Source organism: Coregonus lavaretus (genome assembly GCF_964263955.1).
Source record: "Coregonus lavaretus genome assembly, contig: HAP1_SCAFFOLD_707, whole genome shotgun sequence".
Taxonomy (NCBI): Eukaryota; Metazoa; Chordata; class Actinopteri; order Salmoniformes; family Salmonidae; genus Coregonus; species Coregonus lavaretus.
Genome location: NW_028158262.1, coordinates 211457 through 227231, shown reverse-complemented (window position 1 = coordinate 227231; position 15775 = coordinate 211457). Strand labels below are relative to the sequence as shown.

The 15775-nt window shown below is 43.8% G+C and overlaps 1 protein-coding gene across 1 annotated transcript; it reads left to right on the top strand.

Annotated features, from left to right (window-relative positions):
• Nucleotides 1-10704: 10704 nt before the first annotated feature.
• LOC311124240 (myosin light chain 3, skeletal muscle isoform-like) lies at nucleotides 10705-15145 on the top strand. The gene is made up of 6 exons (XM_084198416.1): nucleotides 10705-10771; nucleotides 11376-11436; nucleotides 13327-13470; nucleotides 14010-14180; nucleotides 14442-14519; nucleotides 14771-15145. The coding sequence occupies exons 1-6, from the start codon at nucleotides 10769-10771 to the stop codon at nucleotides 14797-14799; spliced, it is 486 nt and encodes a 161-aa protein (XP_084054542.1). The 5' UTR covers nucleotides 10705-10768; the 3' UTR covers nucleotides 14800-15145.
• Nucleotides 15146-15775: the final 630 nt, after the last annotated feature.

Genomic DNA, 15775 nt, shown 5'->3' with positions numbered 1-15775 from the left:
CCTGTCTGTTACCTTTGCTATTAAACTATTATTCATTGTTGTAGTGTTCTGAATCTGACTGGCTCCTTGTCTCAACCTGCTGTTATAATAACAGAGCAAAGCCACTAAGGGGCAGCGGAGAGTTTGTCCATTTGGAATGGGAGCGTTCACGTTGAGCGGCAAGAATCGGTGAGTCCATCCGTCCATCCATCTACTAAAGCCTCCATTTTACTGCCCCCTTGCCAAACACTTAAGTGGTTAATATACTCTTTCTGACTTGACCGCTCCAACTTTCTCTATATTTGACTCCTTTCACTAAGGCACAAAAAAATCTGCATGTTAAACCCCAGGTCTCCTGCGCGCAATAAGACTGTGTTCGCCTACTGAGCTTAGGGAGCTAACGTAAGTCTTGCAAGGTTCACCGAACCACCTCCGTAAAACAAGTGAACAATAGCGCTGTAGCCTGCTCTATTGACCAATTTAGTTATGTGGTTATACATGCATAATTAGCACAACATCCTTATTGGCTGGTCCTGTCAACTGCACCCAGGTCAGCTGTAAAGGGGTGTTGCACTATGAGCCTCTCTAATAGGACACTAATTGGGCTATAATGATGGAGCTGGATGACTACTGAACTCTATCTACCCTGTCCCTATGGAACACTCCTAACACACTATACCAAATAAGGCTCAGGAAACCCTGAAGGAGAGGGGGCACAATACCTCGGCTCTTTTTTAAGCCTGCTCCCTGCTCCTCTTTTACGATGTGTGGCTGACATGGGCTCAAACCTGGGTTTAAATGCTATTTGAGCATTTGCTTTAGCCCGTGGGTGGGTGTGATGGTTGGGTTTGACATTTTGGGACTGTTCTATTGGTGCCCTTGAGCTAGGCAAGCTCAATCAGCACAGCTTAATGTTTGAATTGATTTCGAATAGTATTTGAACCCAGGACGACTTGGATCAGGGTAGGAGGGGGTTAGAATGGGGGAATGTCCCAGCAACCAGTGACCCCCTTGAGGAGCTGCCCCCTGTCCCCCTCTCCTCTGAGATCAGGACAGGGGGAGGAGGAGGTAAGAAACTGAACACCGCAGGAGCGAGGGTAAAAATAGAGCTTGTGTCCCGGGGCGCGGTCTCTCCAAGCCTCCAGACGTGTCCTACACCACATTACATACAGCAGGAGGAGGAAGGAAAACACTACGGCGGTGGGATGGAAGTACAAGGTCGGGCTAATTCAAACCTGGGTTCAAATACTACTTGAAACTTTTTCAAATACATTGAGCTTTTGCTTTAGCCTGCCTAGAATGCCAGGTAGGTGGGGCTTGCAGTTTTGTGACTAATCTGTTGGGCCATTAAGCTACAGGCAAGCTCAATCAAGCACAGATGACTTGTTCGAAATGATTTTGAATAGTATTTGAACCCAGGTCTGGTTTAGAATTGACTTATTAGCGGCGCTTGGTGGCTGGGTCTTATTGGGGGTTGTTACTAATGATGGCTGTGTTCTTGACCCTGTTGGAGGTCGAGGACAGTGACAGTCACACTGTGGATTCTATAGTCTGACCTAATGACCACTGTGATGTAAGGGGCGGAGTCAGGAAGATTCTGCACATGTACAACATTGTTTCCGGCAAACAACTTGAAACAAAAGTACAGCCAATTGGGCAATAACAAGTGGCACTGGTTTGATGCAAACTCTGTTTAAGTGCCATCCAGTCCCAGTTAAAACACTGTAACTATCCTTTTTCATTTCCTTTGGATATCTGGATTCGGTGCAAATCCGCCTATTCGTGGCCATCCAAACCGTTTCATACATCACATGTTAAGATTCAGCTGTAGGCTATAGCCTTTTCCATGGCATTAATTAATTATAATACAAAACATTACCACATTTTTGTGAATCATTACTCATTCGTTATACTATTGATTTTTCAGGTCTTTTACACACCCACACAGTACACCCATAATCTGTGTCATCACAAACTAGACTCATAATACCTTTATCTGACTCAATCACAGGGATTATTATATTTCTTTGAATCGTTGCCAGGCTCTGATATTTTAAAATGTTATCAACGTTCACAAACACTATTTGACTAACATATCATATAACATGCATCCTATATCATAGAGGTGTTGATATGTAGCCTACCCACTTCTCTGACAGCCCAGACATCATTTATTTGTCCTGTGTTTTATGGTATTAGGCCTATTAACACAGTACAGTGCCATATTACAGTCGTGGTCAAAAGTTTTGAGAATGACAGAAATACTAATTTTCACAATGTCTGCTGCCTCAGTTTTGATGATGGCAATTTGCATATACTCCAGAATGTTATGAAGAGTGACCAGATGAATTGCAATTAATTGCAAAGTCCCTTTTTGCCATGAAAATGAACTTAATCCCCCAAAAAACATTTCCACTGCATTTCAGCCCTGCCACAAAAGGACCAGCTGACATCATGTCAGTGATTCTCTCGTTAACACAGGTGAGACTGTTGACGAGGACAAGGCTGGAGATCACTGTGTCATGCTGTTTGAGTTAGAATAACAGACTGGAAGCTTTAAAAGGAGGGTGGTGCTTGAAATCATTGTTCTTCCTCTGTTAACTATGGTTACATGCAAGGAAACACGTGCCGTCATCATTGCTTTGCACAAAAAGGCCTTCACAGGCAAGGATATTGCTGCTAGTAAGATTGCACCTAAATCAACCATTTATCGGATCATCAAGAACTTCAAGGAGAGAGGTTCAATTGTTGTGAAGAAGGCTTCAGGGCGCCCAAGAAAGTCCAGCAAGCGCCAGGACCGTCTCCTAAAGTTGATTCAGCTGCGGGATCGGGGCACCACCAGTGCAGAGCTTGCTCAGGAATGGCAGCAGGCAGGAGTGAGTGCATCTGCACACACAGTGAGGCAAAGACTTTTGGAGGATGGCCTGGTGTCAAGAAGGGCAGCGAGGAAGCCACTTCTCTCCAGGAAAAACATCAGGGACAGACATATATTCTGCAAAAGGTACAGGGATTGGACTGCTGAGGACTGGGGTAAAGTCATTTTCTCTGATGAATCCCCTTTCCGATTGTTTGGGGCATCCGGAAAAAAGCTTGTCCGGAGAAGACAAGGTGAGCGCTACCATCAGTCCTGTGTCATGCCAACAGTAAAGCATCCTGAGACCATTCATGTGTGGGGTTGCTTCTCAGCCAAGGAAGTGGGCTCACTCACAATTTTGCCTAAGAACACAGCCATGAATAAAGAATGGTACCAACACATCCTCCGAGAGCAACTTCTCCCAACCATCCAGAACAGTTTGGTGACAAACAATGCCTCTTCCAGCATGATGGAGCACCTTGCTATAAGGCAAAAGTGATAACTAAGTGGCTCGGGGAACAAAACATAGAAATTTTGGGTCCATGGCCAGGAAACTCCCCAGACCTTAATCCCATTGAGAACTTGTGGTCAATCCTCAAGAGGCGGGTGGACAAACAAAACCCCACAAATTCTGACAAACTCCAAGCATTGATTATGCAAGAATGGGCTGCCATCAGTCAGGATGTGGCCCAGAAGTTAATTGACAGCATGCCAGGGTGGATTGCAGAAGTCTTGAAAAAGAAGGGTCAACACTGCAAATATTGACTCTTTGCATAAACTTAATGTAATTGTCAATAAAAGCCTTTGACACTTATGGAATGCTTGTAATTATACTTCAGTATACCATAGTAACATCTGACAGAAATATCTCATAACACTGAAGCAGCGAACTTAGTGAAGCCCAATACTTGTGTCCTTCTCAAAACTTTTGACCACGACTGTACTCTCTCAGTCTTGGACCATAGGTGGGATAACTGAAGCTTATTCAAGAAGTGTTATTATAATAAATAGTTTTACTCTTTCTTATAGTAGGCCCACATTGTTTGGTTATTTTAGTCCAAATTTTCATTCCTATTGCGCAGAAATGTGTGTGCCCCCCCCCCCCTCTCCCCCCCTGCAATCCCCTGGTGTACGGTTTCGATTGAACAGGGTGATGGAGCTTGGAGTGGGTGGTTGTTTTATTAGCTTGTGTAGTGAATGTCGGGTGACATTCCTGACATGCCAGCTCATCTTATTTTACGAAAGAGTGCGTCTCGCATTGAGAGAACAATTGAGCCAATAAGACAGAAGAATAAAATGTCTTGCTGGTCGTTATTCGCCATTTCATATTCCAGTGGCCCATACAAAAAATTATTGGCTAACTTCCACCGCTGCTACTCTTCAATGTATTTGTAAAACATACAATAAACAAACGTTTTATTTTTTAAAATATATATTTATATACAGTGGGTAGAACAAGTATTTGATACACTGCCGATTTTGCAGGTTTTCCTACTTACAAAGCATGTAGAGGTCTGTAATTTTTATCATAGGTACACTTAAACTGTGAGAGACGGAATCTAAAACAAAAATCCAGAAAATCACATTGTATGATTTTTAAGTAATTAATTTGCATTTTATTGCATGATATAAGTATTTGATCACCTACCAACCAGTAAGAATTCCGGCTCTCACAGACCTATTAGTTTTTCTTTAAGAAGCCCTCCTGTTCTTCACTCATTACCTGTATAAACTGCACCTGTTTGAACTTGTTACCTGTATAAAAGACACCTGTCCACACACTCAATCAAACAGACTACAACCTCTCCACAATGGCCAAGACCAGAGAGCTGTGTAAGGACATCAGGGATAAAATTGTAGACCTGCACAAGGCTGGGATGGGCTACAGGACAATAGGCAAGCAGCTTGGTGAGAAGGCAACAACTGTTGGCGCAATTATTAGAAAATGGAAGAAGTTCAAGATGACGGTCAATCACCCTCGGTCTGGGGCTCCATGCAAGATCTCACCTCGTGGGGCATCAATGATCATGAGGAAGGTGAGGGATCAGCCCAGAACTACACGGCAGGACCTGGTCAATGACCTGAAGAGAGCTGGGACCACAGTCTCAAAGAAAACCATTAGTAACACACTACGCCGTCATGGATTCAAATCCTGCAGCGCACGCAAGGTCCCCCTGCTCAAGCCAGTCCATCTGGATGATCCAGAGGAGGAATGGGAGAAGATCATGTGGTCTGATGAGACAAAAATAGAGCTTCTTGGTCTAAAGTCCACTCGCTGTGTTTGGAGGAAGAAGAAGGATGAGTACAACCCCAAGAACACCATACCAACTGTGAAGCATGGAGGTGGAAACATCATTCTTTGGGGATGCTTTTCTGCAAAGGGGACAGGACGACTGCACCGTATTGAGGGGAGGATGGATGGGGCCATGTATCGCGAGATCTTGGCCAACAACCTCCTTCCCTCAGAAAGAGCATTGAAGATGGGTCGTGGCTGGGTCTTCCAGCATGACAACGACCCGAAACACACAGCCAGGGCAACTAAGGTGTGGCTCCGTAAGAAGCATCTCAAGGTCCTGGAGTGGCCTAGCCAGTCTCCAGACCTGAACCCAATAGAAAATCTTTGTGGAGGGAGCTGAAAGTCCGTATTGCCCAGCGACAGCCCCGAAACCTGAAGGATCTGGAGAAGGTCTGTATGGAGGAGTGGGCCAAAATCCCTGCTGCAGTGTGTGCAAACCTGGTCAAGACCTACAGGAAACGTATGATCTCTGTAATTGCAAACAAAGGTTTCTGTACCAAATATTAAGTTCTGCTTTTCTGATGTATCAAATCCTTAGGTCATGCAATAAAATGCAAAATTAATTACTTAAAAATCATACAATGTGATTTTCTGGATTTTTGTTTTAGATTCCGTCTCACAGTTTAAGTGTACCTATGATAAAAATTATAGACCTCTACATGCTTTGTATGTAGGAAAACCTGCAAAATCGGCAGTGTATCAAATACTTGTTCTCCCCACTGTATATATATTTAATCTCTCTGTTTATTCATAATTTCACTTCAATTCGCACAAGGCTGAATGTATCTCACCGGAGAAAGCATCCGAGTGAGCGAAACACCACCTCTGTGTATGTGCAAGCAATCTACAGTGAGGGAAAAAAGTATTTGATCCCCTGCTGATTTTGTACGTTTGCCCACTGACAAAGACATGATCAGTCTATTATTTTAATGGTAAGTTTATTTGAACAGTGAGAGACAGAATAACAACAAAAAAATCCAGAAAAACGCATGTCAAAAATGTTATAAATTGTTTTGCATTTTAATGAGGGAAATAAGTATTTGACCCCTCTGCAAAACATGACTTAGTACTTGGTGGAAAAACCCTTGTTGGCAATCACAGAGGTCAGACGTTTCTTATAGTTGGCCACCAGGTTTGCACACATCTCAGGAGGGATTTTGTTCCACTCCTCTTTGCAGATCTTCTCCAAGTCATTAAGGTTTCGAGGCTGACGTTTGGCAACTCGAACCTTCAGCTCCCTCCACAGATTTTCTATGGGATTAAGGTCTGGAGACTGGCTAGGCCACTCCAGGACCTTAATGTGCTTCTTCTTGAGCCACTCCTTTGTTGTCTTGGCCGTGTGTTTTGGGTCATTGTCATGCTGGAATACCCATCCACGACCCATTTTCAATGCCCTTGCTGAGGGAAGGAGGGTCTCACCCAAGATTTGACGGTACATGGCCCCGTCCATCGTCCCTTTGATGCGGTGAAGTTGTTCTGTTCCCTTAGCAGAAAAACACCCCCATACTGTTTCCACCTCCAAATTTGACGGTTGAGATGGTGTTCTTGGGGTCATAGGCAGCATTCCTCCTCCTCCAAACACGGCGAGTTGAGTTGATGCCAAAGAGCTCGATTTTGGTCTCATCTGACCACAACACTTTCACCCAGTTCTCCTCTGAATCATTCAGATGTTCATTGGCAAACTTCAGACGGGCATGTATATGTGCTTTCTTGAGCAGGGGGACCTTGCGGGCAATGCAGGATTTCAGTCCTTCACGGCGTAGTGTGTTACCAATTGTTTTCTTGGTGACTATGGTCCCAGCTGCCTTGAGATCATTGACAAGATCCTCCTGTGTAGTTCTCGGCTGATTCCTCACCGTTCTCATGATCATTGCAACTCCACAAGGTTAGATCTTGCATGGAGCCCCAGGCCGAGGGAGATTGACAGTTATTTTGTGTTTCTTCCATTTGCGAATAATCGCACCAACTGTTGTCACCTTCTTGGCGATGGTCTTGTAGCCCATTCCAGCCTTGTGTAGGTCTACAATCTTGTCCCTGACATCCTTGGAGAGCTCTTTGGTCTTGGCCATGGTGGAGAGTTTGGAATCTGATTGATTGCTTCGGTGGACAGGTGTCTTTTATACAGGTAACAAGCTGAGATTAGGAGCACTCCCTTTAAGAGTGTGCTCCTAATCTCAGCTCGTTACCTGTATAAAAGACACCTGGGAGCCAGAAGTCTTTCTGATTGAGAGGGGGTCAAATACTTATTTCCCTCATTAAAATGCAAATCAATTTATAACATTTTTGACATGCGTTTTTCTGGATTTTTTTGTTATTATTCTGTCTCTCACTGTTCAAATAAACCTACCATTAAAATGATAGACTGATCATTTCTTTGTCAGTGGGCAAACGTACAAAATCAGCAGGGGATCAAATACTTTTTTCCCTCACTGTATATGATGCCTTCTGGTCTTAAAGAGAATTACATTGTTGCCGCCTGTAGTATTGAATACAAGGGAAGTCAGCGAGCATTTGGTCTCCATTGATAAAAAAAAAAAGTATAAAATAATAGCCAATCAGCCTTGATCTAAACTGAGTGAGCTCAACTGTGAATGGTCCTGGCGCACCAAAAAAAAGTGTAAAGGGAAGCCAGCTTGGATTTGGCAGCACTCCTATCACAGAGAAATACCTTGAATTGTTGCATCTCCTTGTGTTGTTGTCCTCAGGTCTAGCTAAAATTGGCCCTTTCCTAAATTAGCCATGGATGGAGATAGGTATTTGGACTTGGGGTTTTACTGAATTTTCCACACTGGCCAATGATTATAACAGCGATTCTGATCTAACCATAAAATACATTGTGCCCCTACACTGAGAGGATGGAAGTTCAATATGTAGCTGGATGTAGAAGGCTAATGTTAACTAGCTAACATTGCCCATGAAAGGAAGTTAGGCTAGGAGCAAGCATTTTAGCCAGGTAGCCTAGGACAACAACAAATATAACCCTGTACTGTATGACAGAGTGATAGACCGTTTGTCAATATGAGAGAGAGGAGGCTGGCATTGGCATTTCTCTACAGGTAGGGTGAGTCAACATGTTTTTTCTACTTGCTCAACACAAATCAGAAACATGGACAGCCACATATTTAGCTTACGTTGATTGGACTAAATTGTTTTTGGTGTCTTTTAGTTGTCACCAGTGGCGGCTCCTGAAAAAATTATCAGGGGGGGCAATTTTTCTGATGATTTAGGTGACCTACACACATTTTTAAAAAGATATGTCCAGCAACAACATGAAGACAGGGGCAGCATAGAAGTCAATACCAGAAGCATTTATTGACTGATCTCAAAAGTGTTGGCTTACAAAAGCAAAATAAGTTATCACAGTAAAAATAATCAAGGGTGTTCTTTCACATTCCTCAACACTGCATAAACAATATGCATTTCCATAAACAAATGAAATATCAGCTGAAAATACAGCATCTTGGTATTTGTTCAGATTGCAGGATCAACAAGAGCTTTTACCACATTTTTTGATATTGTTTAATCTTACCTTATGGCCTGCACTTGCTTGTGAAGCTGTCGAGGGCACGTTTGATAAAGACAGCATCGATGTCCTTCTTCTGTAGCTTCTGGTACAGAATGTCGACGTGGGGCATGATTTTGTGAAAAAGCCGCAGGAAAAAAATTAAATCTTCATCATGTAGTATCCTCACGTAGCCAGCTGCCTCTCTCACGGTGTGCTTGTCAAATGAACCCAATGAACCCGTCCGGATGGCTTCAAAACATTCTATGAGGTCGTCTCGATTCTCGTAGACAGTGTTCACGACTCTGCTGTTGCTAACCTCATCGTTGTGGCGGCGGACAGCTAGCCTGTATCCCTCATCCAGTTGAGTGGCAATATTCACTCTCCCCAAAGCAGACAATCTCAAACAGCTATATGTGGGTCTTTGACAGCTCATTTTTCTTAATCTTTTCTGAAAGATGGTGCATGTCGGTTACACCAGTCGCTGTCCAAGCGGTGCTGTCTGCCTTGCCGCCTTCAGGGTGAAAGAGTAGTTTCTTAGTTACGTTCAGGTTACGTTACGTTACGTATGACGAAAGCACGTAAGTGCAAGCCCTCAGAAACCCATAGAGATTGTATTGAAAGCTCTGACATTTGAAAAAAATAGATTTTACATGGGAGTCTATGACAGACTTCTGGGCGATTTTCAACCTGACTGAAATCGCCCCAAAAGGGGGGGGGGGGGGCATTTGAAGCACGACTTTAGCCTGATTGGACATTTAGTGGCAGTGTGGCACTGTGGCAGATCAGACGTCTAGATTACAACACTGATAACTACTGTTGCCGTGATATAATTGATTAGAAAAAAAATCCCTTCCTTTTCCCGTTTGGCAGTGCGTCGCCCATATCGCCCTATTGAACACACCGCCCCTGGTTGTCACTGTATTATACTAAGCATAATAATGGGTGATTTGATGATGTTGAAATGGTGCTGGAATAGTGGAGGCAGCTCCTATTTTCTTTGGGACTTTCAGTAACTCTCCCTGGTTCTAAATCAATAGCCGAACATGTCGGAAACATTAACTTTCTTGACCATGCAGTAGGTCATGTAAGTGTGTGTTACATGCAATATGCTTTGTAGACTTCACCAGACAGAGGTTGCGCTTCGGATTTGTAATGAAACAAAGGTGTGGTTGAATTTATTCGGCCACTGTGTCTTCTTATTGTCTCGGCCTTTAGGCCTATATATCACGGAGGCAAGGCATATGAATTAACAGGTTATAAAGCAAACAACTCAATTATCACAACACACAGGTTGTAATTTGGCTTTTTTCTGGATTGGCTTCCCCAGTGATTTTACCCACGCACTTCTACTGGACACCACAGCAGGCTGCATCTACTGATTATATTGATATGCATAGCCTGCCATCGAATTCGTGTCAGTTGTTTAGGCCTAATGCAAATAGGTCCGCAACGTCAATAGGAAAAAAGCTAACTTAATTTTTAGGGCACTATGCTTATTACGGCCAAAATACATATCCAGTTAAACGTTGTGCTTCATGGCGCACAGTTGCTGCGGACCCAACAGGACCCTGCTTTTCGTTTTGTGTTTTGACTACGCCTCAATACAACCATAAGAGGAAGACTCTCTCACTGTTTAAAAATATCACCTTGTAAACATGATAGGCTTTCTACAGTTGTAGGCCGACTGAAGTGGGCTGTTGGTTCGGCGCATTTTTGTATCCGCGCCGGAACACGCAAATCCAGCGCATTTCAGCGCCCAATTACTTCAGCGCTCACCTACTTCAGGCTAGAATGTCAACCAATAACATCGTTTGCGATCCTTGTAAATGGATTTGGAAATGCTGACCCGAGACAAGAAGTCTCGAATCAGTTCCTTAGCCGACTATAAATAGCCCTGTCCCCATCCTTCTAAAGGCCTGCTAGCGCTCCAAGAGGGGACCACAGCTGCAATTTCCGTATTGCCCTAAGAAAGTTAAAGAACTTCCAAAGCGTCATCTGATCTGCCCTGTGACATCACGACCCGGTCATAAATAAGAGAGGGACTTTGAGCATGGTTCAGGACCACTCTCTCTTGGGACTCCGGCTTCTTTAGTCTTCTTTCTTTTTGCCCCGTGTCAACTCCTTCATCTCCATAATGGTGTGTACTTTTGGATTTACCACTGCCTGAAGTGATTTTCAGATGCTTATTTTTGTGCCTATCAATTTGTGTGGCTTTGGGGCTATTGGATTATCTAAAAGCCTGACGTTGCTACAGAACTACCGTGGGTGCATCTGTGTGATTTGGTATAGAGATTGGATATCAAGACTTGGTTGGTTCACTTCTTTGTTAACAAAATAAGCCACTGTCATACTACATTTTTTGGGAAGAAACCAAGGAGGACCTAATTAGATAAGAGCTTCTCATTTGACTCCACAAAGACACCGTGGAATATATCCCAAATCATTACAAGCATTTCATCTAGCCATCATCACACTAGCTAGTGTAATTTCTCACCTAGTGTCTAATTCATGTATTGTTCTATATCTAGAATGTAGACCTTCTATATACCTGTATTTCTATGTTTTTCTGTTGAGCGCCTGCATCACTTTGAGATGAGTCTCTGTATCACCATGGTGCCAGCGACGTGTTGGTACTTCTGAGAATGGCAGGATGCCCGTGGTGGTGGATTGGTTATAACAGGTCCCAGATCAGGTCTTAGGGACTCATCCTTCTCTTGTTATGGTGTGTGCGTCTTTAATAGGCTGATGCTGCTGCTCCTGCTGAGGCACCCGCCGCCTCTTTCACGGCGGACCAGATCGAGGGTAAGTTAATTGTGTGTGTGTGTGTGTGTGTGGAGAGAAGTGTGTTGAGTTTCTTAGGGCCCTCCTCTTTGTTCTGTCGTATCTTCTCTAGGCGAGGACTCTGTAGGACTAGGTGAGGACTCTGTAGGACTAGGTGAGGACTCTGTAGGACTAGGTGAGGACTCTGTAGGACTAGGTGAGGACTCTGTAGGACTAGGTGAGGACTCTGTAGGACTAGGTGAGGACTCTGTAGGACTAGGTGAGGACTGTAGGACTAGGTGAGGACTCTGTAGGACTAGGTGAGGAATCTGTAGGACTAGCTGAGGACTCTGTAGGACTAGCTGAGGACTCAGTGTAGGACCAGGTGAGGACTCAGTTTAGGACCAGGTGAGGACCAGGTTCTTTACAGATAGCTCAGTGATAAAGCATGTCCCCTGTGTTTTACAAAGTAGCACTCACCAAGTTCAATAGGCAAAATGATACTCAGTCAAATAGGTCAAGTGGCCCCCAGAATAAGTTCCCCTGTGGACTAGTTTTTCTGGAGGCTTTAGTTAGGCTCTAAAAGTAGAGTTGTATGATCTGCACGGTTTCTGCATCATGAGGTCCCCTCTGTGTGTGTGATAAGTCACTGATAAGTGGGTGAAAATGACCTAAATTGTGTCCACTCGTTTTGGAGCCCATGGCCTTGACAACACAAGTGCAGAATAACCCAGGGTCTTGTTCAGCTGTCCAGAGGAGATTAGTGTCCCTGCTTCTATTCTGAGCAGCACTGTCTTGTTCTTTTAAAAGACGTCCTTCAGAATGGCTGTTGTTTTGTGTAGAGCTAGTTGGTTTGTAGAACAAGTGCCAATTGGTGTGTAGAACTAGTGCCAGTTGGTGTGTAGAACTAGTGCCAGTTGGTGTGTAGAACTAGTGCCAGTTGGTGTGTAGAACTAGTGCCAGTTGGTGTGTAGAACTAGTGCCAGTTGGTGTGTAGAACTAGTGGCAGTTGGTGTGTAGAACTAACTAGTGGTAACTGGCCAGAATAGGGTGAGCTGGAAATGAACTATTGAGGCCATTTACTCCACTAGGTGCTAAAAGGAATGTCACGTCAGTCAATGGCAGTCCAGTGGTATGTACAACCTCCTATATTGGACCCATCATTAACACACTGTTCCTAGGACTATATACAATTCCTGTATGTCATCTTGTACAATACAATTATTGTATAGGTGTTATTTTATCAGACAAGTCGCTTTTAGAAAAAATTGGTAACACTTTATATAAACTTTCATAAATGAGCATTAATAAACAAATACATGTTTTCATTATTTGTAAACATTTATAATGTAATAAAAGTTATTATAAAGTGTTTCCTAAAGAATCCACTGCATACTCTAGACTATAGCACTTGCTATTGGCTGGAGGAGCAGCTAGGCTAGGTGCTGCAGGAACGCAGGCGGGCCCAATGCTAGCGTGTGTTTATTACTCCGGAGTCAGCATTCTTATGTTTAACCCGAGCCAGGCAGGCGGAGCAGACCGTGCCCGTATACGGCATGGGTTACTTTCTTAGGGCGTATCGATTGTCAGTCGGTGGTTCTAAATGCCAAACGCCAGCGGGCCTTGTAGGAGGGAGTGAGTGAGGGAGGGGGTGGAGGGGGGGGCAGCTGCTGCCGTTCGGAAATCACATAAGGCCATTAATCTGTTGGATCACATTCAATTGGGATTCTCAGTGGAGTCCATAGAAATAGCGAGCCCTTATAGTGACCCGCCAGCCATCCTCCCTTACTGCACCTCTACAGTACACACAGCTGAGAATCCCAACATTTGAGTGTGAACAAGATAGTTGTCAGGTTACTATACGTTTGTGCACACTTTATGCTTGTCTTCATCCAACTCATCGTAACTTCTGCGTTTCCCTCGTCCTTCCAGACTTCAAAGAGGCTTTCGGGCTCTTCGACAGAGTCGGTGATAGCATGGTTGGATACAACCAGGTGGCTGACATCATGCGCGCCCTGGGACAGAACCCCCAGAACAAGGAGGTTGCAGTGATCCTGGGAAAACCATCCCCCGAAGGTGAGACCACCCGTACTCCTATAGGGATAGGTTGTGAGAACATCGCAAAAGCTGTGAGAATGTTGTGAGAACGTCATGATACGTTCAGGTAGAAATGTAGTATGAAGACCAAACAGGCCTCTCTATCCCTGTAGAATAAGTAATGACGTCTGTTCTAGTCATGACATTTCTATCTGCAAAGTCCTACATACGTTTGCTCTACTGAACGTGGCCCCGAGGATGGAATAGTCCCAAAAGTGTAAACCCCACCCCAATCTGGGCCTCCAGGTGGGCTTGATCAAACACTACACGTATTTGAAAGAAAACAAATACTGTTTGAACCCACATCTGGTAGCGATATGAATGTTCATTTTGTGGTCTGGTTGTCAAGGGTGATTATATAAAATAACAATGAGGTAACAACCGTCACTAGCAAGAGACTGTTTGTCATTGACGTGGTGTGCACGATGTGATCGTATCAAAACCAGCAGTGGAAGGCTACAGATGGACCACCATACCGTGTGTGACTAACGTCCATCTCTTCTCCTTCGTTGAGTCAGATATGGCCAACAAGAGGCTGGCCTTCGCCGATTTCCTGCCCATGCTGGAAAAAGCCGATAAATTGGTGAAGGGTACACTTGATGACTACGTTGAGGGTCTCCGTGTCTTCGACAAGGAGGGCAACGGCACCGTGATGGGGGCTGAGCTGCGCATCGTGCTGGGGACACTGGGTGAGTGGAGTCGATACATTTAGACACGTTACAGTACAGCACTGACTGGGCAGTGGGTTAGCCAGCTAAAAAGTCTGGTTGGCTGGGTGAAATCAATCCCCTAGCCCCCCTACACCCTAGGTACACTACTGCCATATTGCTTACACCTGTCTAACCGTCTCAGATCTACACAAGTGCTTAGGGTGTAGGGTGTATTGGGGGTTGATTTTGGATTCAGGATGTGTGTGTGTTCCTCACTGGCTCGTTGTTGGTCCCTTTTAGGTGAGAAGATGTCTGAGGCCGAGATTGATTCCCTCCTTATAGGTCAGGAGGACGAGAATGGCAGCATCAACTATGAGGGCAAGTCTTTTTCAACCTCTAAAGAGCAAATATCCTGGATCCTGCACAGATCATGTCACAGACTGTTTTAATAACAGTATCATTGAAATATTTGTACTCTTATTTTAATCATATTTATATTTATCAAATTTATTTTTATCAAATGTATTTGTATCAAATGATTTTATAATAGTTTTTATAATTTTCTAAATAATTGTTTTATTTAGATCTCTTGCTCCTGTACTTATGCGTCCTCTCTGTTCTCCCCCCAGCATTCGTCAAGCACGTCCTGTCTGTGTAAGATAGTGCTGCGGCAACCAAAGCTTATCTATCTCCCAGACCCCATGGTGTCAGGACTGTTTTTCTAAAGACCAACCTAGGAAAGAAAAGGACTATAATGGGATGTCGAAAAGCCATTCTGTGTTTTTTTTCTTTTTGTCCGTCAACTTTTCAACTCCTCACTCCTCTCTACGGAAGTTACCTCTCCGCTGTCAATGACGACCCTCTCCTCGCCTCCACCTGGGGCATGTCTCTCCACTTGGGGTGGGACGGTGACCACTCATCAAGTGGGGATTGTACCCTCTGCCCCGCCCACCTCATGACATCATCATCTTGCTGGCAATGCCAAAGGCGCTGACTGGACAAGATTGTGGATTGGCCGCCAAACCCCTCCCCCCTTTCCCTCAAAGTTATATTTATTTTCACTCTGTCGTTTCAGAATAAACTTTTCCAAAAGTACATCCCCCACCCGGCTTGATTCTTGGTCTTCTTCATTGAGCTTGTGACGATGTACTATTTTAGAGGTGTCATCCATGAAAGGATAAGACAGGAATATTAAGGTGGATATATCCTCGGTCTAAAGAAGTGTACAAATACACCTTCAATTAAATAAAACTATCAGATACCATAGCATATTTTTTCATAAACATGTAGTTATATTAAACACTTCAATATTTAGGTAACGTGAACAACTGTCACCTGTCTACTGAAAGAACACACTTTGCTGAATCTCTACAGTTATATGTTGCAATGGTAAGTTAAAGGCCCAATGCAACCGTTTTTATTGTTTTCAATGGGGGGCTGAAAACTAGCATTTATTGGCAGAGAGTTCTTCAAACAGCTCTTACACTAACAGTGCATTATCATAATTTTAACAATGTCATAGTATTATACCAACCTCATAGTGTGGAAATATATAATAACAGGAAAATCACGTTTATGACTGCACTGGGCCTTTAATGGGATCAAAATAGTAAGGCTGAAGACATCAAATCAAA

Coding starts and splice junctions, on each gene's coding strand:
- LOC311124240 (XM_084198416.1), top strand. Junction 11,437..13,326: donor CACGGCGGACCAGATCGAGG/GTAAGTTAATTG, acceptor TCGTCCTTCCAG/ACTTCAAAGAGGCTTTCGGG. Junction 13,471..14,009: donor GGGAAAACCATCCCCCGAAG/GTGAGACCACCC, acceptor TCGTTGAGTCAG/ATATGGCCAACAAGAGGCTG.